This window comes from Conger conger, chromosome 13 (assembly GCF_963514075.1).
Source record: "Conger conger chromosome 13, fConCon1.1, whole genome shotgun sequence".
NCBI lineage: Eukaryota > Metazoa > Chordata > Actinopteri > Anguilliformes > Congridae > Conger > Conger conger.
Window position 1 is genome coordinate 7,436,627 of NC_083772.1, and position 26,814 is coordinate 7,463,440.

At 45.8% G+C, this 26,814-nt stretch overlaps 2 protein-coding genes across 3 annotated transcripts; both read left to right on the forward strand.

The window, feature by feature from the left end:
* Nucleotides 1–2,889: 2,889 nt before the first annotated feature.
* Nucleotides 2,890–6,204, forward strand: tbcb (tubulin folding cofactor B). The gene is made up of 6 exons (XM_061217746.1): nucleotides 2,890–3,379; nucleotides 4,047–4,190; nucleotides 4,514–4,610; nucleotides 5,163–5,354; nucleotides 5,525–5,597; nucleotides 5,882–6,204. The coding sequence occupies exons 1-6, from the start codon at nucleotides 3,260–3,262 to the stop codon at nucleotides 5,994–5,996; spliced, it is 741 nt and encodes a 246-aa protein (XP_061073730.1). The 5' UTR covers nucleotides 2,890–3,259; the 3' UTR covers nucleotides 5,997–6,204.
* Nucleotides 6,205–9,384: 3,180 nt separating this feature from the next.
* clptm1 (CLPTM1 regulator of GABA type A receptor forward trafficking) lies at nucleotides 9,385–26,810 on the forward strand. Of its 2 annotated transcripts, XM_061218314.1 has the most exons (14): nucleotides 9,385–9,481; nucleotides 13,317–13,441; nucleotides 16,792–16,915; nucleotides 17,327–17,485; nucleotides 17,889–18,006; nucleotides 19,118–19,203; nucleotides 19,705–19,825; nucleotides 22,882–23,126; nucleotides 23,341–23,434; nucleotides 23,683–23,873; nucleotides 24,282–24,377; nucleotides 24,800–24,935; nucleotides 25,970–26,137; nucleotides 26,311–26,810. In XM_061218314.1, the coding sequence occupies exons 1-14, from the start codon at nucleotides 9,428–9,430 to the stop codon at nucleotides 26,484–26,486; spliced, it is 1,893 nt and encodes a 630-aa protein (XP_061074298.1). In that variant the 5' UTR covers nucleotides 9,385–9,427; the 3' UTR covers nucleotides 26,487–26,810. The 2 variants fall into 2 exon arrangements, with proteins under 2 accessions (XP_061074298.1, XP_061074299.1); XM_061218315.1 differs by lacking the exons at nucleotides 9,385–9,481; nucleotides 13,317–13,441 and adding an exon at nucleotides 14,553–14,586.
* The last annotated feature ends 4 nt before the right edge of the window (nucleotides 26,811–26,814 follow it).

Sequence of the window (26,814 nt, forward strand, 5' to 3'; positions counted from 1 at the left end):
CTCCCCTTCTCTTCTCACTCTTTCCCCTTCTCTCCGTCTACGAGCGCCTGCAGCCAATCGAAACGGCACGCCCCTAAATTTCCCCAATCCTCCCGTAGTAGCTACGTAGTGTGTGATTAGACAAGTCTAAATAGCTCGTGGAAACGTTCTCGTTCTGCTCTCCGGAGTGTCAATGATTTTTAACAGACGTCAAACGTTCCTTGTTAAGCATATTAACTCATTTTAATATACTTCGCATTTCCAAACAAAAACATTATACGACGCAGCCAAGGGTCGGACGCCGAACCTCCCTCCTAAATTACTTTGATGTGAAAGGCGCAGCACAATCGACATTTTGCTGTTTTCACCTTTCCCCTGAATACAAATTAAATGTTTTACTTGCGTTGTCCCGTCGCAGTCCTCAACTTCTGTTTATATAGGCAATTTATTCATAGGCCTATATATTTATTACATGTTAAGGGTAAAGCTTTTCACTGAAAATGTTCATTATAATGCAAATGTGTAGTAGGCTAATATGGGTCTGGTCACTAGTATTGAGCACTGTCTCTCCACAAGGAAAACACTAGTCGAGTCTTCGTCTATTGGTGAACTTTTATGAGTGATTCCTTGAACATTCCTCATTACAGAATCTTTCAAAATCCTGCAGATATGTTTGGCCCATGCTTGTGAGCTGCCCTCTTCTATTAAAACCCAGACATTTGTAACCAAGATTAAGTCTGGAGACTCTGATGGAGATTGCAAAGTAATGTTATGGACAGTGGCTGATTTTGAGTTGAGCTTGGGATCACTGGTTGTGTTCAAAACCGCATACTAGTCTACTACTAGTACTAAATTTCAGGCAGGACTTTCATTGAAATGTAGTACTAGTAGTATGCCAAGTATGCAGTTTTGAACAGAGCCATTGTCGTTCTGGAAGATGCTTTTTCAGCCAAGTTTGAACTTCCTGGCAGGTGGATCTAATCATGTTCTTTAGATAGGCAATTTATTGGAAAACACATAGGATTTGTAATTTTATTTTTGTAATTTTATTTTTGTGATAGATATGAGTTCTGCCGAAATCAGCACAAAGTGAAGTTATTAAGTCACATGAAGAATGCCAGAATTATGTGTGGAGCCATGGGTTGGTGTTCACCTTCTCAAGCAGTTTCTCATGTCTGCTCAGCACTGTAGAGTCGTAAATATGGTTTCAGTGGTCTCTGCATACAGTATATTTCTTGATATATAGTAGCCTTGGGTACTAAATCCCCACTGTGAATTTTTTTTTTCACAGTGACATTTGAGAAACACCAGTATGCCTGGCAGTGCCAGTACCAGTGCCAAAGCTACAGTAGGTGTTTGCTGTTTTTATGTGTGTGCTTGTCACATCAATTTTGGAAGGAGCTGACTGTGCTTATTCTTTTTCTCTAGGTTTTTTTAAGTGTCCGGTATCTCCAATCCCCAATTCCCCATGCTTGTGGTCTTGAAAGTGTGTGTGCAGGCGTGACCCTGGAGCAGAAAGCTTGTGCAAGCATGACCCTGGAGCAGTGGTTGTGGTCTGTTTTGACTGCATCCCCAGGCGTGTTGTCTCTGTGCCTGTGGCCAGAGTGCAAATGACCAGTCTGAACTGGGTCCTTCATGTAAATGTGAGCAGTGCGCAGCAGAGCCAAGCAGACTGCAGCTGATTACACACACTGCAGCACACACTCATGCTGCGGCACCTTCAACATGTCCACATACACACATACACACACACACACACACACACACACACACACAAGCACCCATGCATACACACACAAGCACACCACAGAATTCAAAATATTCATGCGAAGCATGCCTGTTTGTGCATATTGTAGCAACGCATTTACATGTCCATTATATTATATGGAAATGTATCTGTCTGCTGTTATGAATGTCAGTGAGTGAAAATCACTTGTTTGTAAAGACTTTTTTTTCTTCCTCCAATTTATGTGCATTAGGCTGTTGTCCAGTTTTGCTGTATCCATGATGAAAATGAAATGAGCATGTGAAAAAATGTTTGGTAGGTATGTATGTGTAGTAGACTGTCTCTGTGGTTGTAAGAGAATGTTGACAAGAGCAAGATGTGTGTGTGTATGTGAATATATGCATGTACCTCTCTGTGCCTATGTGGCCTGTATAAGGATGAAGAAGTGTGTGTGTGTGTGTGTGTGTGTGTGTGTGTGTGTGTGTGTGTACTTGTGTGTGTGCCTATGTGGCCTGAAGCACAAACTCCTGGACAGGTAGACAGACAAGCTGCAATGGGGCAGAGCCATTCTCAGTAGCATGCTGGAATGTGACATTCTTCATGGTGTGGAGGCATTGCTTTGGGCAGCCCCTATGCATGCTGGGATAAAGCAAGCCAAATCCTGCTCTGAAACAGCCCCTTTCACAGCATCTCATTGCTTTGATCTCTACATCTGTGCCCAGACATGCTTACAAACCCTCACACCAATGCCTGAACTGAGCCCAAAGAGTACTCTCCCTTAATATTCTTGACTTACGTTTGGATAATGAATTTGTCACTGATTGAGACAGCCAGATAATTACCAAGTTTGCGTTTCAGTCCGATCCTTTGACTAATAGAGACAGCACGTTTTGTTGAAAAACTCATAAACCCATGTTAACATATTAGCAAATAGCGCCATCGTATGGTTAGTATGATTATTTTCGCTATGACAAGATCATGTTCAACTAACTGAACGCCACACAAACGTCAGGGAACGTCTCTTCGTTTACTACGTAATGCAAAAAGGGCAAGATTATTCTTCCGTGTCTTGTTTTGGCCAATCTGCTAAATCGTTGTACTCATTGGTTAAGAATTCATATCCGACCGGTTTCCTACGATGTGATTGGTTTTCAGACCGTAGTGGGTGGGTGGAAAGTTCCAGAAACGGGCGGCTCAAGCTGTAGTTGTGTCGTTGTTGGTTTCTGCAATACAGAACCACGGCCCAATCGCTCCCATAAGATACTAATATCCTCGCACATGGACTTTGGAACAAGCTAGCCTCCTCAGATATCAAGCTAAGTAGAACTAGGTTATTTAATAAATAACAAAAATATAAAATAACGTACAGACATGTATGTTTTATCGTGTCGCATTTTTTAAACCGAACTGTTTAAATCCTCCTCTATTAACGTTACGTTTGTTAGCTCGCTACGCTACCAACAGTTGCTAGTGAATTGGCTTGTAGGCTAGTTCGATTTTTTTGTGTTTTTTCCGAAATAGCCGTTTCGTAAGGTGTTAGATCGCTGCCAGAAAATGGACGGAGGTGTGTCAGTAATCACGAACCCTACAGTGTCGGTGCGTTTAACCACCACACTCAGTTCGTTCGAAACGAATCGTCGGTTCAACCGAGGCATAACTCTCGCTGAGTTTAAGGTAAGTGAGTATGTGTTAACATTTCATGGGATTCTTTACTGAAACCGACTAGGCCACACATGCGGAAAAATATTCCGTTTCCTTAAATCCAGTCTTCAACGTTTGGCTACGTGACCGCGTTATTTGTTGAAATCAATACCAAATCGAAAGTACCCGCCCATCCATTGTCTCATGTAACATGTTGCACGTGCGCCTTTGCTGACATCAAAAGGAGCCACTAAATGTGAAAAATATTAAAGTTGCTCACTTTTGTCACATTTGGACTCTCAATACTCTTATCCTTTGCCAACTGGAATTTAAAACTAATGTAAAATGGGTAATTACCGTCCTCATAGTCTATTAAAGCAAGTCGGTACGTATTCCTATAAAGCTGATGTAAGTTGGTTCAATCAATTGCAACATGAGGTTACCATCCCTGTGCTATTGAGTTAAGTTAAATTCCGAAATGTATTAATATACTGTGAAATTATGAAATGTTAATGTCAGTGGTTTTTTTTTATTATTTTTTTTTATTTTTTATTTTTTTACATTGGATGGAAAAAATAATTCCAACAAGCAGTGCACAATAATAACTTTGAACATGCACAATATATTTTACATTTTTTGTGAAACTCGCTGTTCTGGCAGTTGCTTGACTTGGGGGTCGTGGTGTGCATTGACTCTTCAGAGCAAGCTGGAGATGGTGGTGGGGTCCCCAGCCGCCTGCATGGACCTGCAGCTCTTCAGTGCTTCAGACAAATTCCTGCAAAAGATGGAGGACAACGAGGCCCTGCTGGGGTCCTACCCCGTGGACGATGACTGCAGGATACACGTATGTACCCCCTGCCTGTGGCTGGTCCCCTCCCCTCTGTTCAGCCTTCCTGTGTGTACTCGGTGCACCTTCTAGATCTTTGGACTGATTTCACTGGATTTGCACCCACACCGTGCTCATCGGCACTCGTAAAAAATGTTTTAGTTTGAATGGACCCAAGCTCTCTCTGCTTTGAAGAATCCTCACTGCTTATGATGGTTGCTTAGAGTGAGCATTAGTCCCCTTTCTACCAATGTTTTGGTACATCTGATTCGCCTTGGTTGATTGTAATGAGACCATTAGTTGTTTTATGGCTTTCCGTGACGGCGATGATGTATTGGCAGGTGACTGACCGAAGTGGAGCTCAGATCGGCGAGTTCAACGACCTGTCGAAGGTGGAGAAGTACGAGATCGCCGAGGACGACTACGACAAAAGAACAGGTCAGCTGGTTTTCAACTCCCAGCCACAAGAGAGCTAGAGGCTTGTTTTATGTACATATGCATGGGTATGCAGATGTCCGTGGTTCAGAGCACTGCAGCACTATTGAGATTTGTGCCAATAGACTTTTGCTCGTTGATAATGTTATACATGGCACTGATGAGCTCAGAAACAAGGAGATCTGCGTTGTGAGAGGCTTTCCTGCCTGAAATGTTATATACTGGACAGCGGAATAAACATTTGGTTGCCTATTGTTAGGGGACTCCTTCAAAGAGAATACCAACACTATTTTTATGCATCTTGTTTTCCATGTAGATCCGACTAATATTCCACAACCGTTTTTTAAATGAGAGACTGGCGGTCGATGGAAAGGAAATGATTAATTCCCCCCGTCGTTTAACCCTTTATATTGGCGTATTTGCATGGAACTCTTGATAGGGCCAGATGAAGCGGTTGCACGCGCACACACAGCGGCCCACGTGCGCGTATAACCTTAATTTCACTTTGACGTTTTGCCGCGGCCGCGTTTTTTTGTGCTGCGTCACGCTGTGCAGACTCGGTGCGCTCCTTCCTGAAGAAGAAGAAGGTGGGTCACTTCGACGAGGGGAAGATGGCGCAGCGGGAGCTGGACAAGGCCGAGCGTGACCTGGAGGAAAAGGCCGCGGCCGAGACCATCGCCGTGGGCAACCGTTGCCAAGTGTTGGTGGCCGGCCAGCCCACCAAGGTCGGCACGGTGATGTTTGTCGGTGAGTGCGATGACACTTATCCTCCCCCCCCATCCTGCTCACCCGGGAGGCTTTGAGGCAGCTATTTAATGCAGCTACATAACTATGTACTGCCAGCCTTTATTTGGCACGTGCGGTCAATTTAGGGTTCTTGTCTAACATGCTGGTGTGTGCGTGTGTGTGCGTTTCAGGCACAACCGATTTCAAACCCGGGTTCTGGGTGGGGGTGAAGTATGACGAGCCTCTGGGGAAGAACGACGGCAGGTGAGGAATAAGCTTGTGAAGGCCAACTGAAAAGTTTCAGAAGATATTTTGTTCGGTGTGTTTTAGAACGGCGTTAGAATGTGAGACTGTCTGTTCAACCAACTTATGGAAACATTGTAATTGAACTGTTCTCCTGCGATGTGGGCTTTTTGTAGTCATTACTCACTGGCTTTTGTGGTTTTCACCTGGACTGGGCTGGGAATTTTCACCACTACCTGTCCAGGGGAGAAGCCCAGAGGTGGTTAAACTCTGTCTGTCTGTCTCTGTCTCGCTGTCTGCTCCAGTGTCAACGGGAAGCAGTACTTTGAATGCCAGCCCAAGTACGGCGCTTTTGTGAAGCCGCAGACGGTGAAGGTCGGAGACTTCCCGGAGGAAGACTATGGTTTGGACGAGATGTAGGACTGTTGTAGCCAAGAGGGGCAAAGAGAGCTGAAACACTCACCCATCTGGCAGATCGCTTTTTATTGTTGCCACTTTTGTTTTTCGTTCAGTCTCAAGATGGGTCGCAGGAGTATTGGTTCTGCCCTCAAAACTCACCTCCATCAAAAATCAAAATACACCAACCGATATTTACATACAATGCATCAGCAGCTAGATAGCAACAGTTCTGGGGGGGGGGTAGGGTTTGGGGGGTGGGGGGGTTACATCTTAGCTTCATGAGTGTATATATAGGCTGAATCAACATTTTGAAGGCCTGAATCAAAACTCTCCTGGTAGCAGGCTTCAGTACTGAATGTAGGGAAGAACAAAGAATTTTATGTATGCCACTGACCTGAACACTAACACCTTTCTGAAATTCCTCAATGTGTATTAGTCAGTCGCGCATTATGCCTTATCCATGACTTGTCATTTTTTTTTTTTTTTTTTTTTTTTTGCGTCTGAAACATAATTTCAGGTTTTTCTGTCTGCTTATATAATTAACTGTGGCGTCATCGTTTTTACATGTTGTGATGGATAACGCTGTGCACCATGCAGCAGCAACTTGGTTTCGCAGACGAGGCACACTGCGGTGAAGAGCAGTGTCGGGGTGCTTGAGAGAGCACATTTATACTGTTTTGATTGATTCGTTTAGCGAAGTTTGCTGATGGGGCAGACGTCACTGGATTTGGTTCAGAGCGCCATGCTGCCGCTCCAGCACTCTGTATGAGCCTGGCTAATATTAATCCCCGTTTGGCACACTGTGTGCGTGGAGGAGAACATTGCTGAATGTGCCTCAAAAATCTGACCTGGCCGCATTAAAACCTTTTGCGAGATAGCTAGTTTGTGAATAACACTTGGGCAAGACTAAAGTAGTGGAACCGGTCCTGTATAGTACTGGCGCCCAGGACTTTGCATGGTGTTCTTGAAGGGTGAGCCGATTTAAATGCTTCGCCTGCAGCCAATTTGTTAGACAAGCATTCCCTCAGTGCTGTTGCTTCTCCCAGGAGCTATTTGGCAGTAGAGTGCGGAGGGTTCCTCAGATGTGTGGCAGAATGCAGCAAGCACACCGGACTCTTCAGAGTATCGAGTCTTTAGTTAGATTGTGAGGGAGTCCTCCAGTGGTGAAAAAAAAATGTATAGAATCTGTGCTCAGTTTAACGTTTGCTGAAAAGCTTCATATAAAACCCCTAAATGTACAGAATATGTGCTACGTTTTTGCTTCTGTACATAGTTGTTGAGAGCCAATTGAATTTGAACACACAGAAATGGCAAACGGTGGTGTTCGTTTAACATGACACGTTGTGCCAGCTATGATGCACTTTTGATGTTTTTAGTAAAACGTATCCAGATTTTTTTTTTTTTTGTCATAGGTCAATTTCATTCCTTATGCTTTAATACGCTACTAGCTATATTTGGATTGCATTGCTATTTTTAAAAGGTGTCATCTGAACACACTGTGATAACCGCATGGTCTGCATTGGCCGGACTGTGCTGGACTTTACTTACTGCAACGCATATTTATTTTTCAATCTTGGACTATCTATTTGGAAGATGTGCATTTATTTTAAATGTGTGCATTTTATTAAAATTGACATGACCAAAATTAGTAGGGATAAAGGAAGTTGAAAGAAGCCCTGATTCTTTGAAACTGAAATGCATTTGGTGGGAGTTTGCAAGTAATATGTAATCGCTGACTGGATTGAGGGATGAGCTATAAAGTTAACATCGCATGCTCTTTTTTGACTTAAGAAGGGCTGTCACCTCCCTGTATCGATTGATCATTCCCTTTGTTTGTTGACTGTTCGTTCTGTAAACATTATCCTTCCTATGTTAATTCCGTTAAGTCCGTTATTAACCCCTAAAGAATCATTTTAAAATGGTGCATTTCCAATAATTAGTTGTAATGCACATGTGCAGCATGGCTGTTTCAATGCTATCTGTTTAAGCATGAACCCTCTTATCCAGTGTAGGGAATACTGACTGGTGTATTTCTGAAAGGAAATGCACAATGACCGTCTAGATTTTCACGAATGAGGAACTGACAATTGTGAACTTGGCTGGCACATGATCTGGCTTTAATGTTGAAGCAACACACTGCTGCTGATGCATAACAAACTGCCAGCCATATCAGCTGGAAAGTGCTAGAGTTACTCTATCCTGCGCATCGGCCCCATAAGCAGCAGCATGCTGATGTTGACATTTGTCTAATGCCCAACCCTCTGTAAAAGATTTTTTGTGTTTGTGTATGGTTGTCCCAACTTAGAAAAAGTGGACATGTGTTACAAAACCATTAGGAGGTTGTCCTACAAAAATGCAGAAGGAACTTGTCATTAAAAAACGCACTAATGAAAACTGTCTTGTCTGAAGTCCTTTTTCCATGTGACAGCTGGTCCAATATGCCCCCCGAAGATACAGGAAATGCATAAGACACTTGACAAGCCATTGTCAGATTGTGATTTGTGTGTAAAACATTCAAGCTTCTTTCTAATGGCGTCTGACATAGTGCATTAAATGGATACAGTGCAGTCTGTAAGTATTTGGACATTGGTGCAACTTCTGTTCTTTTGGCTCAAGCCATTTTGCCATTTTGAGGCTGAGAAATAAGAAAAAAACGGTCTGAGACATAGGCCAAATAATAGGCTTACCAATATCAAAATCATTAAGAAGGATGGGATGAGCACTGGTGAGCTCAGTAATTGCAAAGAGCTGGTAGGCCAAGGAAGACCTTGACTGTTGACAACTGAAGAATTCTCACTATTATGAAAGAAAACCCCCAAAACACCTGTATAACAGATCTGAATATTTATTTTAGGAAGCAGGTGTGGATGTGTCAGTGACTGCTCTTCACTGAAGGCTTCACAAATATATCTACAGAGGCTACACTGCAAGATGTAAACCACTAGATCGCTGTAAAAACAGGATGTTGGCTACAATTTGCTAAGTAGTACCTTGGAGCCTACAGAGTTCTGGAATAAGGTCTTGTGGACAGATGATTCACTTGGGTTGAAGCAACAGTGTTAGACCTATCTAAAAATATTCCCATAGATATCTGTGAAGCACTAAATCTAATATGGCAATCAGAAAACCATCTTACAGCAAAATTACACTTGAAAATGTAATGGTCAAGCACTTAGAATTCATTCTTCGAAATATGACACTTCCTTGGTATAGGATGTTGATTGTGTTGTACAGTTATAAAACGGTATTGAGTTTTTATGAAATATTCACTAAAGGTCCATATTTACGTCAAATGGCTAAATATTGGGGCTTCACATGTCCCTTACCAAGATGGCGCCAACCCAGCAGGTCCGGTGTTCGTGACCTGCGTGATAAGCTTAAAGACGTCACGACGTACGTATCAGTAATTTCAGTTCACGCGAGAGTGCGATCACACCAGAGAGGCAGGGAAGATGGCGGCGCAGGAGACCGAAGCAACAAGACAACCAGCCCTAAGCAACGGCGAGGTAAATTAATAAAATGTCATGTATGGTCATTAAAGGTAACCGGAGAATCGGCCGTCGGTTGGCCTGTCAAATAAGACCGTTGAAATTACAATACTGCAACAAATGTCCACTGTCGCTTCACAAGTGATTAGGTAGCTAACGCTAACCGTCATCGTCATAGTGCCGGTCCGACTTGAAACGACCCCTGCCTGTATTTCACGATGCGTTGCCGATGGATAGAAATGGCTGGCTAGCGAGCATATGACGTTTCGGAACGGCAATGGGAATGCAAGTTAGCTAGCCTAGCTAATTGCGCTTATGAAACCATTATACAGTCTAGAGGTTTCCTCGCTGTGATCTCGGTCTTTGTTTAGCCATTTTGACATTGGCTTACATTGATTAGATTAACGGTAGCCAGCTGTGTGTGCTAAGAAGATAGTATGAGGCAACATTTGTAGTTCGCTTATCGCACTGATTGACTGCTGACTGTGCGTCGCTAGGCATTAAACGGGAACTGGGTTCTGTTCGTACCAGAATTATCAGACGGTTGGCTAGCTAGGAAACGCAACTCGTTTGCACCAAACGAACGGCCTCCTCAAACGTTCGTTGAGGAGGTCAGGATGTTCGGGAAAGCGAGTTACCTTCTCTGATTAGCCAACTGGTTGGAGGTGTAACGTTAGATTGATCTGTTTTTACGTGTATATGGTTCATGGCGTTACCCATTCGTTTCACCTAATGTGTGTAACGTTAGCTAGCTAGCTAGCTAGTCACACTTTCAACGCTACACTGGTTGCAGTCATATTTAGCTAATTGGTGGAAATATCTGATCAGTAATGCGGTCGTAATCATTTCTTAATTGGCCGACGTTTGCGTTGGCTACTATATCAATGCGAACTGTAACGTTAGATAGACGTATACGTTAGATAAACGTATACGTTAGTGCTGACTTAGTTTAGCTTGCTGTTTGATGAGTTACATATTTGCACCGCAGTATAACGTCCGTGTTAATTTGCTACATTCCGTTGGCAAACGTCGGTGGGCTATCCTGTTTTACCAATTGACACCGATTATAATTTAATTAGCTAGTATAGCTTTTCTATAGGTGTTGTTAACAGTAACATTAGCTAGGTCATTTCTTATCTAACATTTTGTATTCAGTTACTCGTTGATACATTTTCAACAAAACTGACCGGAGCTAACTCGGCTAACGTTACCTTGGTTAGTTTGGATTTTGGCTAACGTTAAGTTACCTTACTTACGTAGGCCCTTCATTACAGTTGGCTGTTTGTTAAATTATACTCTGACGTTGACTAGCTGCTATATATAACGTTAAGATTTAAATACTGTTTTAGGTTGGCTATAAATTCACGTGGCACAATACACGAGGTACGCTATTGCCACATGAACTTAAGTTAAAAGGGCTAACGCTACTACCCAGTTCCTTTCATGCAAGTTAACATTAGTAATCGAATGAAGCTTCTAACTAATGTCATCACCAGACACAGGCTAAGCCGGTATATACAAAAGTGTCAACCGTGAGTCTGTCACTTCATAATCGGTTTGACGATAAGTCTGCTTTGGCCACGAATTATAGGGCCCCGGTGTATTATCGTAAAAACAAGATCCCGTTTGTGGTGGCGAGGAATTCGTGGTTTACGTGGAGAATACCAAACCCCATAAAACACAATCGTTGCATCATTTACAGTGCTTCACATCTTATGCTACTTTTAAATAAAGTGTGTTTGCTTGTGCAGTTGAAGTGACCGTCATAACTGGAGCCGTCGCTAGTGGGGTGAAAGGTGGTGGACGATTCTAGGGGCCAACAGCTGGAGAGGGCCCACACTTAAATTTGAAAAATTCTTTCAGGGGGACCAGAATTCCTAACTACACCCCTGGTCATAACCTGGAATTGCTTCGTTAATACTGTCACTAACGTTAGTAAAGCAGAAAGTGGATCAAAACACCCAGAGCTATTATTAATTGTGACTTTGCAGCACACTTTGGCTTTAAAATGGAGAAACCTGGTACAATGGTATGTATGATTTAGTTTAGGATTCAAGTTTTCTGGGTAATTATGCAGATGGTAAAGGAACATCAGGGAGAGGTTTCAGGATGCGACACATGATAAATCAGCTCCAGGGAGCTGTAATTTGTGTAATCTGGCTTTCCCACTGTAGGCACCCTAACCCTCACTAAAGTGTGAAAAGCATGGTGCTAAAGCATCAGCAATGAATGGGTGCACTTTGGTGAATTAATTTTGCTTGCACAAGAATGTGTGAACGCACCAGTTGAAAATTAACCCAGGACCACATCGTCATTACCATAGGCAGTGCAGACAGACCTGTTCCCCCAGTGAGAGGTGGATGGGGAAAGGTCTACAAAAGCCCTATTGATTGTTGATGGTGGCAGCAGATATCACCCACACCCATTAACCACATGTTGCTTACTGGAAAAAAAGGGAATTTGCTTTGGCAAAGTTATTTCTGAACTGGTTTCCTCTATTGTCGAGTGTGATTCTTGTCACCCTATAAAAATGTTGTCCTACCGGTGGAAGGACTTTACAGAATGAAAAGGATGTCCTGTAGATGGCAGACTGCTCCTGTCAGGTTTCTCTTAACTGCAGTTGGTTTTCCCCAAAAAGGCCCAAAAAGGTGCTAGAATGTAAACATGTCTACTGTGCTCAGTTCAGCCTTACCACAATTGGGCAATTTCTTGTTTTTACCCTTTGAAATAACCTCCAGGCATCCTGGTTTGTCTTGGTTCAGTGGTCCTCAAATGGTGCATTCGCACTGGACCTTGAGAGGGGTTGAAAAATATGTAGGCTTATATTATTCATTTCTATTGATGCCATATATAAGCGTAAAATTATATACCGAGTTAGACTGTGCTCGCACAGTTGTTTGTGGCTTTCTATAATAATTGAAATGACCATGATTCAGGCTACATCCTAATGAAGGGTGGGTGACAACGTGTACAGACATATTAATTGGGTCGTGGCTCAGAAAGTCTGGAAACCGTTATCGTCACCAAGTGCAACTCGTACGACCTAAAACAGGCTGCGCTCAAGGGGGTATGTTTGACATTGAATGCTTTGACTCTGTACTGTTACACAATGCACACACTTCCCATATGAACCGGTTATCAGTGAAGACAATTTCCTCTAGGAAACCTGTGCAAATTCATGTAGCAGTTATTTTGTATAATCTCATTCAGTGCCATGTCCTGTGCTTTTTTACTCTAGCCTCGATGCGGTTTGAGTTGCGTACCTCCGTGAAAAATCATGAAATTTGCATGACCTTCTGGCTGACATGTGACTTTACCCTGAATGAAATATAGTCTTGGCCCTTGTTGCTAAATCTCAAAGGAAGTGCTGTTTTGGACGGCTTTCAGCCGAAATGGCACTAATCGGGTACTGTTGAATGTATCCGGCAAGAGCACAGTTATTCACTCGGGGTGTAAACCATTTCTGGTTTAATAAAAGGATCAAATGCTCCACTGGTATTGGGCAAGAAGTCGATCACAGTATGAAAAAAAAATAAACACCACCCCCCACTTTATTAAGTGCAGCCTGTTTATTGCAGCCCCTTCAATTGGAGCAGTAAATTGCACCTGTCCCTGATGTTTTTCTTTGTGTATGAATGTTAATGAGTGCTACAGCATTATTTGATGATGTGTGATTCTCAGCTCTGGGCTGGATGAATTAAACTCCAGCCAACCCGGGACCCCCAGCAGCCCATCTATGTTAAACCCTCTCTGAAGCCAACGCCGGTCGCCGATCAGGAACCGGCGGGAGGTGGTGGTGGCGTGGGACACTTGCCTGACGCGGGTCTGTCCTTTTCTGTGCTTTTCTGTGCAGGTGAGCAGCAATGGAGCTGCGGGAGGAGAACAGGCCGTCCAGACCGAGCAGGCAGTACAGGACCCCCAGCAACCGCCACAGCCCCCGCCCAACGCGTGGCAGGTCATCAAGGGCGTTCTGTTCAGGTAGGCCCCCCCTCCCAACGCATGGCTGGTCATTAAGGGCGTTCTGTTCAGGTAGGCCCCCACCCAACGCGTGGCAGGTCATCAAGAGCGTTCTGTTCAGGTAGGCCCCCCCTCCCAACGCATGGCTGGTCATTAAGGGCGTTCTGTTCAGGTAGGCCCCCGCCCAACGCGTGGCAGGTCATCAAGGGCATTCTGTTCAGGTAGGCCCCCACGCCCCCCGCCCAACGAATGGCAGGTCATTAAGGGCGTTCTGTTCAGGTAGGCCCCCGCCCAACGCATGGCAGGTCATCAAGGGCGTTCTGTTCAGGTAGGCCCCCGCACCCCCCTCCCAACGCATGGCAGGTCATTAAGGGTGTTCTGTTCAGGTAGGCCCCCGCCCAACTCATGGCAGGTCATTAAGGGTGTTCTATTCAGGTAGGCCCCCATCCAATGTGTGGCAGGTCATCAAGGGCGTTCTGTTCAGGTAGGCCCCCGCCCAACGCATGGCAGGTCATCAAGGGCGTTCTGTTCAGGTAGGCCCCCGCCCAACACATGGCAGGTCATCAAGGGCATTCTGTTCAGGTAGGCCCCCACGCCCCCCGCCCAACGAATGGCAGGTCATCAAGGGCGTTCTGTTCAGGTAGGCCCCCGCCCAACGCATGGCAGGTCATCAAGGGCATTCTGTTCAGGTAGGCCCCCACGCCCCCCGCCCAACGAATGGCAGGTCATTAAGGGTGTTCTATTCAGGTAGGCCCCCAGCCAATGTGTGGCGGGTCATCGAGGGCGTTCTGTTCTGGTAGGCCCCCGCCCAACACATGGCAGGTCACCAAGGGCGTTCTGTTCAGGTAGGCCCCCGCACCCCCCTCCAGACGCATGGCAGGTCATTAAGGGTGTTCTATTCAGGTAGGCCCCCAGCCAATGTGTGGCGGGTCATCGAGGGCGTTCTGTTCAGGTAGGCCCCCGCCCAACGCATGGTAGGTCACCAAGGGCGTTCTGTTCAGGTAGGCCCCCGCACCCCCCTCCCGACGCATGGCAGGTCATTAAGGGTGTTCTGTTCAGGTAGGCCCCCGCCCAACGCATGGCAGGTCATCAAGGGCGTTCTGTTCCGGTAGGCCCCCGCACCCCCCTCCCAACGCATGGCAGGTCATCAAGGGCGTTCTGTTCAGGTTGGCCCCCGCCCAACGCGTGGCAGGTCATTAAGGGCATTCCGTTCAGGTAGGTCCCAGCAGCCAATGCATGGCAGGTCATTAAGGGCAATCTGTTCAGGTGGGTCCCAGCTACTGCCTCACACATGCGCTGTCATTCAGAAGGCATTGGTGCCTAAACGCTGATGGCCAGGCCTAAGGTACCCCAGCAAGGTCAGAGGTCAGGCTTCAGCTTTAATCACAAACTCCCTGCGGCACCTCCTCCCTCCACGCTGCCTTTGGGGTAAAACCAAGTGGAGCCCAGCTGATTTTATCGGCCGGTAGGGGCCTTTCACAGATATGTCGGTAGTGTATTCCGATATGAGAACTTTTTTTTTTCACAGACCATATAATGCAGCAAAGGATGCTTGGGTTAATTTAGAATTGGTGTCATTAGTGCTGAGAGTATTGTAAACAAACTTTCTGTAGCACATCAGAGTGTACAGCTCAGGGTCAAGCACTGTCTTCACGGTAAGTTGCTAACTAGTTTGTTTAACTTTCCAGTATGCATTTCATAATGACCCCATCATTTCCCATTTTCAATAGAACTGTAATGTAACGTTAACCCTGGCCCTGACAACTGCCTTGTCATTCATAGTCATCACATCGGTTTGCTATGTTAGCCAGCTATGGTTTGTCGGTCAAGTCAGTTCCGAACAGAACACAGGGAAGCGGCTGCTTCCGCCAGACGTTAACGTCCGCTTAGTGGTAATTTTATCTCCTGGGGAATGTGGTTTATGATCATGGTTGCTTATTGACTATCCCAGACAAAAACTTTGTGAATTGGACCAACATTCAGAGAACCACGGAACTACTGTTACCATGTCACTGTATGCTGAAATGGATTGCGTATGATGATACGTTTTGATAAGCCAGAAAAAAGCATTTCTGACTGGAGTTCAATTGATTGAAATAATGGTTGAGAATGGGAACAAAGCTATCGCTTGAATCTGATAGCTAGCGTGATAAGAGTAGAGAATTACCTGGTTTAGCACAGAGCAGTGGTGGAATGTAACTAAGTACATTTACTCAAGTACTGTACTTCAGTACAATTTAGTGGTGCTTCTGCTTTACTCTAGTATTTCTGTGGCATTTTCTGCTGCTTTATAGTTCCACTTCACTACATTTCAGGGGGAAATGGCTCTAAAACAGAGACAGAGTCTGGTGATCAGAATGGGTTGCTGGCTCTATCACATTTGCATTAAAAACTCCTGTCGTTTAGCACATGCTCTTATCCGGAGGGACATTTTATTATGAGTTGTACGGTAAATTTCTCGGGCTGTACGTTTGCTTGAGCGGTTGAGGTTAAGCGCTTTCCTCTAGGGTGTGATGGCAGCACCCTCGCCTGGGAGCTGCGCCTGCATCCTCAGCTGTGAGGCCTGGCACTCTGCCCTGCTCTGAATGGGCCCTCCGCTGGCTTCTAGTGCTTTCTGCAGCCGTCGTTTAGGGACAGGGGGGCGGGGGGGGTTGGCTAGGGTGCGGACTGCCATTTTTGGGTGGATCTAATTGGTGTCAGGAGGGTGAGGTTGTTTGTGGGGGTGAGGGGGTCCCTGTAGATTAGCCGTGGGACGTTCCGTGTGGCAGTTGCCGTGTTGTTGCAACATTTCCTGGATGATGCGCAAACAGCCGGCTGAAGCCCTGCGCCCAGGGCCGCAGAGAGCCGGGAGGGATTCTCCCCGGGCTGAGAGGGGCGTGTCGAACGCGGCGCTGGAAGGCTTGCTTGGGTGTTTGGTCAGGTGGTTGCAGGCTTGAGTGGGGTGTTCAGGGCCACGTTTACATACCGCTGTGCGTGCGAACGCAGGCGAAGCGCATGCCATCCCTTTTTGTTGAAATTGGGTGCAGCATCCGATCTGAATTTAGGCACGTGGAACCGACTTTTGCCCCCCAAAGTGACGTGTTGACCTCGGCGTTGAGAATCCCTCCCTTCCCTGGCACGGGGGCCCACCCCCCCACACAGGAATACGGAGAAATTGCTCAATTAAATTATTATGATATTTTTAAATTATGAAACCATGAAAAAGTGTGCTGTACTGGGATAATCTCATTGTGCTCATTAGTTTGGGAGTTTGGGGGGGGGGGGACCTCATGGCACACAGCGGTCACTGAGGGCAGTGGGAGCTCCCTGTTCCTCTTTAAAAAAAAAAAAAATTTTTTTACATTCTCTCCTCTTCCTCCTCCCCTGCGTAGGATCTTCATCATCTGGGCGATCAGCAGCTTGTTCCGGCGGAGCCCGGCCACGCCCGAGCAGAGTGGGCCGGCCGGCGCCCCCCGCGTGCCCAGCCGTAACCTCTTCCCCAAGGACACCCTCATGGTAACTGCCCCCCGGTCGATACCCCCGCTCCCCCGCCAGAGCAGTTCTGCTAACCCGGGGGCCTTGTTTGCTCAGCTGTTTGCTCATTGCTCTTGTGATGGCTTTGTGTGTGTTTTTGTTTCCCCCCCCCCCCTACTTCCTCTGAATGTCTAGCCCATTCTACTCTTTGAAAACAGAATTTATTCAAAATTCACTTCAGCACACCCTTAAAGGTACTGTTGGGGTTGACCATTCCACAATTAAGGTCAGCACTGCACATGTGCATGGCTATTTACACAGCCTCCTGTGCGTGGTTGCCAGATGAGGAGTGTTAACACACTCCCACCCCCCCTTCCCCTCTCTCTCACTCTCTCTTTCTCACTCATGTCCCTGTGTCTCCTTCCCTCCCGCCCCCTCTCTCCCCGTCTCTAGGATTTGTACGTCTACGTCACCCAGAATGAGCAGTTCTCTGAGTTCAATGACACAGATGCCCTGTACTGGTACCAGAGGGATCTGGTGTACGGAGACTGGGTCACCGGAGAAAACCAAGATGGCTGCTATGAGCTGTACCAGGAGATGGACATCCCTGAGGTGGGTGGGGAGTTGTGTAAGGTTTTTCTTTTTTTTGTGTGAACCATGAACTGTGACCGTTCCGTCTGTCTGAAATTAATGATTGTCAGCAATAAGGAAACGTTTATAACGTGTCTCAAACTCCAGTCTGCAGGTGTGCCATTTTCTCACTGTCAGGAGCCAGTTCTGCCCTTGGGGGTAGAGGGGGGGGGGAAAGTCTTGTGGTGCTGTAACCAGTCAGTGGCGTACATTACGAATTTACTGACTGGTTACTGTAATGAACCAATAGACCCCTCCCCTGGTGACCATCCATCCCTCAAGACAACAAGGACCTGACGTAGTGGGGTCTATTTTATTTTAAACGCATACGTCTCTCCCTCCCTCTCCCTCCCCCTCTCCCTCCCTCTCCCTCTCCCTCTCATAGACGGTGCTGCAGAATGGCTCCCTCTACATCCACGTGTACTTCACTAAGAGTGGGTTCCACCCGGACCCCAAACGCAAGGGCGAGTACCGGCGGCTGGCCACAGTGCACGCCTCCCGAAGTAAGATTTTTAACAAATATTTATTTTTATTTTAACGATACCACACCACGCAAATCTATGAATAAACGGTTTACCTAGCCAAATAAAACTAGCAAAGGTGTCATCCTAATAACACCAGTAAAGACGACAGTTTAGGTTTGTAGGGAGGGTTTGGGGAGAGGTGCAGCTTGAAGAAGTGTCTTCCCCCAACATCTTTCTTATTGAATCCCCTGGTTAGGAAGCACATTAACTATGTAATGATCCATGACTGCAGTCTGGTCTGTGTCCATGACCATGGAAAGTACACCAGTACACCAACCCTAGCTGACCATATTTGAACGGTTTCTCTTTGAACATTCCGTTGCAGAATGACGTGTTGACGTCATTTTGTGGGCTTGTGCCTTGGGTTTCTTGGCAACAAATAAAAGTGCAGGTCCAGGTTTTTTAATCCGTTTGCCGTGCAGTAAGCCGCAGAGCAGCTTTTTGGCATTTTTTAAATTTAAGTTTTTTATATTACTATATTTTGTCCTAATTTTAGACTTCTAACCGCTTCAAATGTTCTCTCTCGGGGCCTGGGCTTGGAGAGTGTGTGATGTTTCTGTGGGTGGTTCCCTCTCTTGCCAACTGCATCTATTTCAAGTGCCTCGGCAAGATGTTTACTACACCGTTTGCCTCGCCTATGCCCTGTAGCTGAGCTGAAATAATAATAAACCTGCTTACAGACATGAAGGCTACATCCTTGGGCTGGATCTGCATTGTTACATTGTCTACATATGTACAGTTTAAACAAGGTGGGCAGAAGGAAGTTTGAAACCATGATTTCCTGTAATAACTTTAGACTGTCTGACTGCATGAAAGCAACACAACTTAGGCTTACAGTTACCCCGTACTGTTAAACCTGCAGATCATTCAATGTGTAATAAGGTTATTACTGAGCTAATAAGTAACACAGTTACAGACTAAGCAGGAGACAGTCCTCCCCTGGAGCAATGCAGGGTTAAGGGCCTTGCTCAAGCGCTCAAGGATCTTATTGTGGTTAAGGTACAGTCATGTACCTTAATTAACCACGATGCTGCAGGCCTCTACCGACATTGTGTTGCACGTGGTGTAACACCTTCTCCTTCCCTCTCAGTGCTGAACAAGTACAAGCGCAGAAAGTTCCAGAAGACCAAGAACCTGCTGACTGGGGAGACCGAGGCAGACCCCGAAGTGATCAAGGTGGGGACTCCGTTTTAGCCCTGTGCTGTCTGTAGCCCTGTGCTGTCCGTAGCCCAAGGGATGGTCACATCAAAAGTGCAAGAGAATGTTTAGAACCGAACAAGGCAGTGCATTTAAACTGCATTTTAACCCAACAGACTTTGTGCCATAGGAGCTGCTCTAGGACTCCCTATAACAGGGGTGTCAAACTCCAGTCCTGGAGGGCCAGTGTCTGCTGGTTTTTGGTGTGTTTCAGCACAAGAGATACAAGTCTTTCATTGGCTGAAGAGTCCACACACCTTGTTCTCAAGGCCTTAATTGGCTGCTGACTGAACGGAAACCACAAATACCAGCAGACACTGCGGCCCTCCAGGACTGGAGTCTGACTGGAGCCTGCCCTATCATGTTAGAATCTTGACTAAAATGATTTTTTAAAGATGAGGTATGAAAGGAGGTGTGTTTTATGGGGTGAGGTAATGGGATAATGTGGAGTTTTAAGCGTCTGTGTGTTTCTGTTCACAGCGGGCGGAGAGCCACGGTCCAGTAGAGGTGATTTCCCATTGGCACCCCAACCTGACCATCAACATGGTGGATGACCACACAGCCTGGGTTAAGGGCTCTGTGCCACCACCTCTGGATCAACGTAAGTCAGCCCCAGAGATATAACGTCAAACAAAGTCATATTGGCGACACAACTTTACTTTAATTTAGGTAATCTCAGTCTTGAGCGTGGGTGCACGGCAATGGCACTTCTCATCGTAATTATTTAATTAGCACCAGTAACAGCTCCAGTCTGCAAGTGTGTCCTAAAGATTGTACTGAGCTCAAGTGCAGGAGTGAACCAACATCATTTATAGAGTAGTCAGAAAAATAAAGTTCTGCACCCCTGGTCTAAAGTAACTAAATACTGTCATCCCATCACTTCCTGTTTCACTAGAGTATAAAAAATGGGGAACGAGCATGCATAATCCCTTTGTCAGCCATTAGCACGGGAAAAGCCAAAGCACTGTCAATTCAGAAGACACAGATGGTTATTGACCGCGATAAGTCTGGTAATGGGCACAAAAAAATGAACGGTTAAACACCACTTCGCATTGTACGGGCAATAATGAATACCCATAAAATGCATGGAATAGCTGCTGCAAGTTTGGTTGGGTCTTGGTCGCCAAGTCTAAAAGAAAAACATAAAATGGCACCTCCGTACCTCCATCTTTGGAGGGGTGGCACTAAGACAGCCCTTATTAAGCGCAATAAACTAAACCAAACGTCTTGAGTTTGTCAAACCTCATTATAATTATGGAGCACCTCATACCTATCCGTTTTTGTACATGTTTACCATCCCATTTTCTAAACGGTCAACCGTGTAATGATGCCGCTTATGGCCACTAGGGGTCGTATCTTATCTATGAAAATGAAAAAGGGGAAAAAAATAAATGTAAGCCTACTGCCAAAATGTAATTGCACTTTTAAACTTTTTGTTTGGCCATCTTAAAATAGTTCTTTTTTAATGTCAACATTGAACGTCACATAATAGCCTAATTGCCAAATTAAAAATTTACATTGACTTCATGTTCCCAGATGGCCAGAAGTCTGTAGTTAAAGCTGTGTAGGTTGTCCATCGCATGTTTTTATTTATTTATTTTAACATTTTTACATAAAACATTTTTTTTAAATTATTCCTACAACTTCTGCCTGACGGAATTGATTGGCATGAAATATGCCCAGTGCTGCTATTGAGAACTTTGTTAGACAGGGTTCTGCTCACATTAATATCCATTGTCTAATATTTGCCTGATGTACAGCAACATAACACACCGTGTCATGGTGGTGACACAATAAATCTAATCTATTTTAGGCAGGGAATCCGATGGAAAATGGTGTAAATATAAAAATGGGTTTTTGTACAGATACCATAGTCGACTAGGTTATGCCAATGGTTTCTATACAAATTTGATTATATTTTTATGTAACCGTGAACTTTGCCTATGCATTTGTTTTCATACGGCACGATTAATGTGGTCTTTCATTTTCATTTTCACTTTCGCATATCCGATGGATATGATAGTCTACTGGTCTAAGGATTTTTCTACTTGATTTTTGAAATGGTTAAACTACACGGTCCTGGAAAATGTAGGTAAGCTAGCTCTGGCCAACATTAGATGTATATAAAACACAACATTTTAACAAAACGTTCGATAGTGATTGCACTACTAGGCTATGTAAGTTATCATCAAATAAATAGTAGGAAATAATTAGAGCAAATAAAAATAAAAACAAATCAATTGTAGGAAAAAGGTTTTTGTGCATATTTATCAAGGGTGGTAATAATGCTGGAGCCCACTCTACGTAGGCCCACATACACGTGCGTGTCTGCTCATTCTCAAGTATGCACATACTCACCCGCACGCATACATATCGTCTTCATCACAGATGGCATTTGTTTTGGTCTCTGCCAAGGAAGTGCATGCCAAGAAAAATAACTTTATAGAATAGAAAAATCTATCATTGCATGTCACAAAATTATGCTTTGAAGTTGTGCAAGCATTTCATCGAGTTGCTTAAACTCAAGCACATGGGGGAGAGGATACAATGGTGGCTATGTGAGGGCAGTCGTGGGGGAGGGTAAAATGGTGGTTATGTGGAGGAAGTCGGGGGGGAGGGTAAAATGGTGGCTATGAGGGCAGTCGTGGGGGAGGGTAAAATGGTGGCTATGAGGGCAGTCGTGGGGGAGGGTAAAATGGTGGTTATGTGGAGGCAGTTGTGGGGGAGGGTAAAATGGTGGCTATGTGGAGGGCAGTCGTGGGGGAGGGTAAAATGGTGGCTATGTGAGGGCAGTCGTGGGGGAGGGTAAAATGGTGGTTATGTGGAGGCAGTCGTGGGAGAGGGTAAAATGGTGGTTATGTGGAGGCAGTCGTGGGAGAGGGTAAAATGGTGGTTATGTGGAGGCAGTCGTGGGGAGGTTAAAATGGTGGTTATGTGGAGGCAGTCGTGGGGGAGGGTAAAATGGTGGTTATGTGGAGGCAGTCGTGGGAGAGGGTAAAATGGTGGCTATGTGGAGGCAGTCGTGGGGAGGTTAAAATGGTGGCTATGTGGAGGCAGTCGTGGGGAGGGTAAAATGGTGGCTATGTGGAGGCAGTTGTGGGGGAGGGTAAAATGGTGGTTATGTGGAGGGCAGTCGTGGGGGAGGGTAAAATGGTGGCTATGTGAAGGCAGTCGTGGGGGAGGGTAAAATGGTGGCTATGTGGAGGCAGTTGTGGGGGAGGGTAAAATGGTGGTTATGTGGAGGCAGTCGTGGGGGAGGGTAAAATGGTGGTTATGTGGAGGCAGTCGCGGGAGAGGGTAAAATGGTGGTTATGTGGAGGCAGTCGTGGGGGAGGGTAAAATGGTGGCTATGTGGAGGCAGTGACTGCTGGCACTGTAGCAGTGCAGCACGAGCACTGATCCGCTTCAGGGTGTCATGCCAATGTCTGCTGTTAAAGGTTTAATTATCCCACTTAAACTGTAGCGCTAATGTGACCTACAGCGGCAGTCTGCACAAGCACCACTGGGGGAAAAGGTGCGCTCCCAGGTGTACAGCAGTTCAGGCCATTTAAAGGCAGAATTTATTGGGAAGATAACCCATGTATGGAGGGGGGGGAAAAAAATTTTTTATGCGGTGCATTCTCTTACCCCCCCCCCCCCCCCCCCACCCCCCTCCAGATGTGAAGTTTGACGCGGTGAGCGGAGACTACTACCCCATCGTCTACTTTAACGACTACTGGAACCTGCAGAAAGACTACTACCCCATCAACGAGACCCTGGAGAAGCTCCCGCTTCGCCTGACCTTCTGCCCCCTCTCCCTGTGGCGCTGGCAGCTCTACGCCGCCCAGAACGCCAAGTCGCCCTGGAACTTCCTGGCCGACGAGACCTACGAGCAGTCTGACGAGGACCAGGACTCCGTCAAGGTCAGGGAGGTGGCAGGGGTCTACAGAAAGCCCTGCCCTAAGTCCATAATATTTTAAATGTTTTTGTTAAGAAGCCAGAAATGCTTTTTCAGAAATGTGACTTGCATAGTGCACATCCCTGTGAATGGTCATATGGCTGTGTGCGTGTGCGTGTGCGTGTGCGTGCGCGCGGCACCCATAGCGACTGTTGCTAAGGAATTGTTGTCCTCCACAGGTGGCTCTGCTGGAGACCAATCCCTACCTGCTGGGCCTGACCATCGTGGTGTCCATCGTCCACAGTATCTTTGAGTTCCTGGCCTTCAAGAACGGTGTGTTTTTGGGCTGGAAAGTCTTGGTGTGATTGGCTTGTTGTGGTTGTTGCATTTGTCCGTGCGTGAGTGTTTCTGTAATGTAGCTGACTGTGTACTTGACCTCCTATAGTCCATCTTCTCAGAGTGTCTGTGCTTAGCCTGACGGTAGCTGCGCCGTTGGCGTTTAGCACGTGCGGCACGTAACCCCGTTGGCGACAGCCACAGCCACGTGTGTAACAGCCCCTTCCTGTCCCTCTGCGTCTCAGACATCCAGTTCTGGAACAGCCGGCAGTCCCTGGAGGGCCTCTCTGTTCGCTCCATCTTCTTCGGTGTCTTCCAGTCCCTTGTGGTCCTGCTCTACATCCTGGACAATGAGACCAACTTTGTGGTGCAGGTCAGCGTCTTCATCGGACTGCTCATCGACTTCTGGAAGATCACCAAAGTCATGGACGTCAAGGTTAGTGCTGGGTGGGGGGACACGGCAGGCGTCAGGTTGCGACACCATTTCCTAATAATTGGCTGTTCCCTTTTTCTGTTTTTCTCATTTTGATTTGCTTTTGCTTGGTTAAACTTCTACTCAGTTAATTTCTTGTAGAAAGATTAAGCTCCCTGCTGTTTGGCCATAGCCTTGTAATAAGATTTAACATTTACGAAGAGAAGAGCTCTTTGCAAGCTTGGAGTAGGGCCACTTTTTTATTTTTATTTTTTTTCGCCAAGGAATTCATTCTACTCCATTTACTTTTTTTTAAATACAATGTATTTAGTCATTTGTGTCTCTGTTTGTAAATGTGTGCTGTCCAAGAATGGCTTTATTTAAATTGGTAGTTTATTATTTGAACTGTGACATGAGTTGTCTCTTCTCCAGCTGGACAGAGAGAACAAATTGGCTGGAATCATCCCGCGCTTGGTCTTCAAAGACAAGTCCACTTATGTCCAGTCCTCCACCAAAATCTACGATGACGTAAGAGCGCTTCTCTCAAACGCAAACCTGCAGTTCAACTGGTCCATACCACATTTATCGGTCTACCAGTCTGGGGTTACAAACGGGATCCTAAAAGTATGAAGCCACGAATGTAATGCTTGAAAGAAGGGTCTAGTAATAATTGAAGGAACAAACAGTCCTCATAAGCGGTTATTATTAATTTTTTTTTTTTTTTATGGTTTCATTTTTTTGGGGGGCATTGAGGGGACTACCCATTGCTTTCATGTGATCTTACCCCTGGCTCAACACACCAGTGCACTGATTGAAGGCAGTAGTGTACTTTAAAGGATCATAAGGGGATTGTCATGGTTGTGGTATTTTGTGAAGGATCATGTCGTGTGTAATATGGAGGTTAGTGAGTGTTATAGTAACCCCCCCTCTCCCTTGCTCTCGTGGTGTAGATGGCCTTCAGGTACCTGTCCTGGTTGCTGTACCCCCTGTTTGGCTGCTATGCGATCTACAGCCTGCTGTACGTGGAGCACAAAGGCTGGTACTCCTGGGTTCTGAGCATGCTGTACGGCTTCTTGTTAACCTTTGGTGAGTCACCGGCTGCCCTGCCTGTCAGCCTGTCATCTTTCCCTTTCCCTTTCCCTTTCACACACTCTCTCTCGCACACGCACACGCACACGCACACACACAGACACAGACACAGACACACACACAGACACAGACACACACACACACACACACACACGCTCTCTCTCTCTCTCACACTCAGTAACTCTAGCTTATGCAAGAGCACAAACGGCCATCATGGAATTCCCCTCGCAAGGAAATGCAGATGGACAGCTGCTCAAATTAATGGGGGGAGGGGGGTGGGGGAAGAGAAACATTTTAATAAAATGATGGATGTGCAGTTAATCGGTGGCATTACATTTTGCCACCGTTATACAAGTATTTTGACAGTATTTTGGGAAGTGAAGTACTTCATGAATAATTATTGGACTGTTGCAACATTGGAAATGTGTCTTTGCGAAACCGTAATAAATCCACTTGTACAGTTAAGAACGACATGCATGAGTGTAATCGGTGATATACTTCCCTGGATATGGCCTAAGCACAGTTCTAATTGTTACTGTTCTAGTGCTTTGATGTACGATGCAATGGCTGTCATCTCTGTAGCTAGCAGTTTATGTAGGGATGTTAGCCAGCTAATTGCCTCTCTATCTAATAGTATTTTACTATCAAATAGTATTTTACGTCCCAGTCACTGCAAGCTACGGTATGAAACAACAATGCCGTCTTTTCAGAATCTGCATCTGATCGTTTGCCCGCTTGGATAATGCTTAATGTTGGTCTTAGCTAGGGTTGCTGTACAAGTAACGGGCTCAACCAGTGAAGTTAAATGACAAGGCTAACGTTAGCTGCTTTTATGCACTAGTCTGTATTATTGCAATTTGATGGCTTCTCTTCTTTCTCCTCACCTTGTCGCGTCTGAGGCACATTTATATTTTCCAAGAAATTGTATTCCCATTTCACCTGCTGCCTGGAGACCATCTAGAATGCTGTCAGGCATGAGTAGGAATGGTGTGTTCCGTGTTCTGATCGGCTCCTTGGCCCCGCCCCCCCAGGCTTCATCACCATGACGCCCCAGCTCTTCATCAACTACAAGATGAAGTCGGTGGCCCACCTCCCGTGGAGGATGCTGACCTACAAGGCGCTCAACACCTTTATCGACGACCTGTTCGCCTTCGTCATCAAGATGCCCATGATGTACAGAATAGGCTGCCTCAGGGATGGTACGTCGTACCCCGCCCGCCCAACCCAGTTTTCAGCTCTGCTGTGTGATGTTTATTTCGATTTAATTAAACTTTTTTTTGGAAATGTCTACATTTTGAAAATTGTTACACAAGTTTAGAAGGGTCACGCCATTTTTTTTCTTTATTTATTTTTTTTCTTTCCCCCTACACAGATGTAGTGTTCTTCATCTACCTGTACCAGCGCTGGATCTACAGGGTGGATCCCAACCGCCTCAACGAGTTCGGCACCAGCGGGGCGGACCCCGCCAGCGACAGCTCGGAGCCGGGGGCGAGCAGCGAGCCGGCCGCCATCACAGATAAACCAGAGGGGGAGAAGAAGAATGACTGAGAGCCGGAAACGCCCAAACCCCCCCCCTCCCCCTTTTTGCCCAACCTCTCCCAGAGGAGAGCATCCGCCCGGGCCAGGCAGCCTGTTTCATTGGCGGGGGAAGAGGACGGAGCCACCGCGTTCTGTAACGGGCACCTCAACCAATTCACTTCAACTTTTCCTTTCTGTTTGTTGGGATCCATGACCGGTCATGTTTAATATAGACTTCATGTTTTTTTTTATTTTATTTTTTTTTATTCCCCTTTTTGCAGTTCCAGTGAAGTAAAATGTGATTGTACTGTATTGTATTTTATTTTATTTTTTTTCAACTGTTGAGTCTAGGACAGGG